Raw genomic sequence first — 5084 nt, 5'->3', positions numbered from 1 at the left:
TTTACTAACTCCAGGTATTTGCACATTTTGTTATAATATTTGACTTTTGTCTTCTCGAGCTGACCTTTGAAATGTTCTGTTGAGCTCTTGTACCTTCTCAATTACTATGGAGTCATCTCCAACTCGTGGTGCCCTGTGTGTGTTAGAGAAGAACCATGCTCACAGGGTTCTCAGTGGATGATTTTTCTTAAGTAGATCCCACTCATGGTGCCCCGTGTGTGTCAGAGTAGAACTGTGCTCCGCAGGGTTCTCAGTGGGTGATTTTTCATAAGTAGATCCCACTCAAAGTGCCCGGTGTGTGTCAGGGTAGAACTGTGCTCCACAGGGTTCTCAGTGGATGATTTTTCATAAGTAGATTCCACTCATGGTGTCCCTGTGTGTATCAGAGTAGAATTGTGCTCCACAGGGTTCTCGGTGGATGATTTTTCATAAGTAGATCTCACTCATGGTGCCCCGTGTGTGTCAGAGTAGAACTGTGCTCACAGGGTTCTCAGTGGATGATGTTTCATAAGTAGATCCCACTCATGGTGCCCTGTGTGTGTCAGAGTAGAACTGTGCCCCACAGGGTACTCAGTGGATGGTTTTTCATAAGTAGATCCCACTCATGGTGCCCCTATGTGTATTAGAGTAGAGCTGTGCCCCACAGGGTTCTCAGTGGATGATTTTTCATAAATAGATCCCACTCATGGTGCCCCGTGTGTGTCAGAGTAGAACTGTGCCCACAGGGTTTTCAGTGGGTTTCCGGAGGCAGATCACTGGATCTTTCTTATGAGGCGCCTCTGCGTGGTCTCAGACCTCTAACTGCTCATCAGCTGTGCATGTTAGCTGTTTGTATCACACATGGATCCCACTGAGGATAGAGAATGAATGGATGAATTTCCCCACCACTAGGGTTGATACGCTAGTAGCATTGTGGTTACGAATTGGGCTGTGAACCGCAAGGTCAGCAGTTTGAATCTACTAGCTGTTTCACGAGAGAAAGATGAGGCTTTCTGCTCCTGTAAAGATTTATAGCCTTGGAAATCCTGTTCAGGCTTGCTATGGGTTGGAACTGACTCCACGCACACCACCACCACCACCACCAGGGTTGATGCATTTGAAATATGGTGTGAATGAAGAATACTGAATAGACCGTGGAATGCCACAAGAACAAATGGGTCTGTATAGCAAGAATGTTCCTTACAAAGGAAAGTGGTCCGACTTCCTCTCATGTACTTTGGACACTTGATCAGGAGGGTTCAGTCCCTGCAGAAGGACATCATGCTTGGTACTGGGTCATCGAAAAAGAGAGAGCCCCTCCATAAGATGGACGGACACAGTGTCTGCGACAGTGAGCTCAGACACAGAAACAATCATGAGGCCGGTGCAGAACTGAGCAGGGTTTTGTTCTGTTAGGCCCAGCGGTTACTATGAATCCAGCCCAACTTCACAACATTCAGTAACAACATTGTTTCCAAGTCCTGCTTTCTTCAGAATTATCTATGACCACAAAAGTGGAATATCATAGGATCAAAATCCTTCCTTTGTAGGAATATTTCCAAGCCCATAGGGCACTTTTGTTTCTCTGTAGCCAGATGACAGAACGTTAATTTAAATCTTGCTGGTTCCATGTGCCAAGCCCCCAGGAGGCTTTCAGAAAGTGCTTGTTGGATGAACAGTTGATAAAAGGGCCTCCCGGTCATTTCTCTGCTGACTTGCAGAAGCTGCATGGGCCCCTCCATGTGTCCACAAGACTTGGGCATTGAGGACAGTGCTCTCTGCCCTGGGAGTATCACAGACAGCAGGCACAAAGCTGGGCCGGCTGCAGGTCAGAGCTTCCCATGGTAAAAGCCAGCTCTTGAAATAACTATATCAGGGGACGGGTGACCTACAAGCAAAATGAGGTCGTGGGTGTTTGAAGGGCAGTCACTAAGTTTGTTGCCTGTCATGCTACATTATTTTATACTTGAGCTTCAAGTGGGGAGTCTAAGTAATAATCATAATATCCAGAAAAGACTGGTGGGCCTCCTGTCCTGTAAACTTATCAGCCGCAGAGCCATCTCAGCCTTCTGTAACATGCGCCTGACCATTTCTGTCTCTCACTTGGGGCTCTTCCTTCCATCTCTATTTCGGCAGAAGGCTGGCTGTGGGCAGTACAATCTACACTGTAGTCAGAGGGTCTGGCTTCACATCCTGGCTCTGCCGACCAGCTACGCAGCATGAGCAAGTCTGTGTCTCTGTTTCTGCTTCTTATAGTGGGGCGGATATGCTGTCTATGCCTTGTGTCATGTTGGTGATGTTGTTAAGTGCCTTCAAGTCACTTCTGACTTACAGTGAACCTGCATAGGGTTTCTGAGAAGCAGCTGGTGGGTTTGAACCAGTGATGTTGCGATTAGAAGCCCAGTGTTCATCCTACAGCATCACACCAAGACTCTATACTTTGTGTTATTGTTGTTAAGTAACTTTGAGTTGGTTTCGACTCACAGTGACCCTGTATAGGGTTTTCAAGTAGTGGCTGGTGGATTTGAACCACCGACCTTGTAGTTCACAGTCCAGTGCTGATTGTACAGCGCCACCCCAGGAGATGACGATTCAGTGGACGAGTCCTGGGAAGGGCTTAGAACTGAACGCTTAGAACCAGCCATCATCACCTGAGGTCTGTGAAGTTGCTGATCTTGTACCAGCCTTTCCCTGAAGGTTGATAGAGTCCTGTGTTTCAGGTGGTGGTTGTTATTAGACAAAGTGCAGATAAATGGAGACAAGACTGAAGTGGTCAAGGATTTCGTTTGACTTGGATACTCAGTCAGCGCTCATGGAAGTAGCAGTCGGGGAATAAAAAGACATAAAGCATTAGGCAGATCTGTCTCACAAGAACTCATCAAAGCATTCAAGGGCAAAGATGTCACTTTGAGGATTAAGGTGCACCTGGCCCAATCCAGGGTATTTTCAATAACTTCATATGCATCTGAAAGTTAGTCAGTGAATAAGGAAGACCAAGGAAGAACTGATGCATTTAAGTTATGGTCTTGGAGGAGAATATCGAAAGTACCATGGACTTCCAGAAGAATACACACATCTGTGTTGGAAAGACAGCTAGAATGCTCCTTAGAAACCAGGATATTGAGACTTCATTATGTTATCAGGAGGGACCAGTCTCTGAAAAAAGACATCACGACATGGCACTTAGTAAAGTGGAGGGAAAAAAAAAAAAAAAAAAATGAAGATGTCCAGTGAGATGGATCGACACAGCGGCTGTTTAACAATGAGTTCAAAGATAACAATTGTCAGGATGGCGCAGGACTATGCAGGACTGGGTGGCTAAATGTCAGAGCAAGCCAACACGACCTTAGCAACAACAACCCTTAATGACAACAATGTTTGGAAGCACTTCACCAGACCATGCCTCCTGGTGGTAGTGTGCCTTGGAGTCGATTCTGACTTATAGTGACCCTGCACAGGGTTTCCGAGGCTGTAAATCTTTACGGGAGTAGAAATCCTCATCTTTCTCCGGCGGAACAGCTGGTAGTTTCGAACTGCTGACCTTGCATTTCACAGCCCAATTCGTAACCACTACACTACCAGAGCTCCTTGACCATACCTCCTAGTCGGTCTTAATCTGAAACTCCACTGAGACCTGCTCACAAGCAATCCTGGGCGTGTTTTTCAGTCATGGCAATACACCGGCCTTCACAGCACAGCACGCTGACAACAACACAACCTAAAACCATTTTCTTTTAGGTTTTGTTGTTGTTGTTAAGTACCATGGAGTCGGTCTGACTCATAGTGAGTCCCTGAAACTGTTCACTTGTCGTACCCACACTAGTGTGTTTCAGGATCATATCAGAGCTGGTGAGTGGGCCCTGCTCAGCTCTAGGTATGAGGTTGGCACCCTGTAGACATGGATTTCCCTTTAGTGTGGAAGGCACCTTCTCTGTTCCTGGGTGTCGTCTAGTCAGCTCTGAGTCACAGCGCCCTCACGCACAACAGAACGAAACACTGCCCAGTCCTGCACCATCCTCACGATTCTTATCTCTGAGACCGTTTTTGTTGCCACTGGGCCAGTCCATGTCACTGGGGGTCACCTTATTTTTTTCTGACCCTCTACTTCACCAAGCATGATGTCCTTCTCCAGGGACTGGTCCTTCCTGACAAGGTGCCCAGCGTTAGTGAGATGAAGTCTGGCCATCCTGGCTTCTAAGGAAATTCTGACTGTACTTCATCCAAGACATGTGTTTGTTCTTCTGGCAGTCCATGGTACTTCCAGTATTCTTCACCAACACCAGAGCTCAAATATTCCTGTGGGGTCTCTTGTCACCAAGAACAGGAAAACTTTACAGTCTCCCTGGGGACATTCACAGTGACCATGTTGTAATGCTTCCGGGTAAGACAGGATGAGAGTGTAATCCACCCCAGCCTCAGTTTCCCCACTCATGAATACTGGGAAGGACATGGGAGCATGGGTAAACGCTCGTGACCCTGCCATCTCTCCCTCAGGTGGGATGGTTCATTAGGGGTCTCAGTGCACACAGCAGTGGGGACCATCTCCTGTGCTCTTGCCCCCAGCTCCCTGAACGTGATACCTGGACAAGTCCTGCAGGGGGTGCTGCAGAGCCCGGAGTCCTCACACAATGTGGGCAAGACAGGGGCAGGAAGCCCTCCACACGGACAGCTTCCCAGCCCCCTCTGAGCTCCTGAGCCCAGCGCGGATCCTGGCTTCGTACAAAGATCTCAGACAAAGTATTTGCATCCACTCCCAGGTCAATAAATCACCTCTGGATGTACAAGTGTAACAAGACCACTGCTTTCCCCCAGCCACGTCCATAAATCTCAAAGCAGAGCCTTCGGGGAGTGTGCTCAGGGATTGGCTGTCATCATAGCCCTTGTTCAGTGGCAAGCGGTCTTTGGCTTGGGGGCTGCATTTGCTGTTGGGGTCTGGGCACAGTTTTAGTCTGTGCCTTGCAAATTCTGTGCTTGGTGTTGGAAAATGTCAAGACAGCAAAGAAAATATGTACTGAATCAGAATCGTGGAAAGAGCTGGTCCAATGGCTCTCCATCAGGGGTGATTTTGTCCTCAGGGCAGAATCTGGCAGTGTCGGTAGATATTT

General features: G+C 47.8%; 1 protein-coding gene across 1 annotated transcript in view; it reads left to right on the top strand.

The window, feature by feature from the left end:
- Positions 1-4769, top strand: part of LOC102824343 — a 49954-nt gene extending 45185 nt beyond the window's left edge. Inside the window, exon 8 of the mRNA XM_006877312.1 lies at positions 4623-4769. Coding sequence (XP_006877374.1) covers positions 4623-4769 — 147 coding nt within the window. The remainder of the gene's footprint in view (positions 1-4622) is intronic.
- The last annotated feature ends 315 nt before the right edge of the window (positions 4770-5084 follow it).

The sequence above is a fragment of the Chrysochloris asiatica genome, unplaced genomic scaffold (assembly GCF_000296735.1).
Source record: "Chrysochloris asiatica unplaced genomic scaffold, ChrAsi1.0 scaffold00472, whole genome shotgun sequence".
NCBI classification, from domain to species: domain Eukaryota; kingdom Metazoa; phylum Chordata; class Mammalia; order Afrosoricida; family Chrysochloridae; genus Chrysochloris; species Chrysochloris asiatica.
The sequence above is the reverse complement of the archived record's forward strand: the minus strand, read 5'-3'. Positions and strand labels throughout refer to the sequence as shown.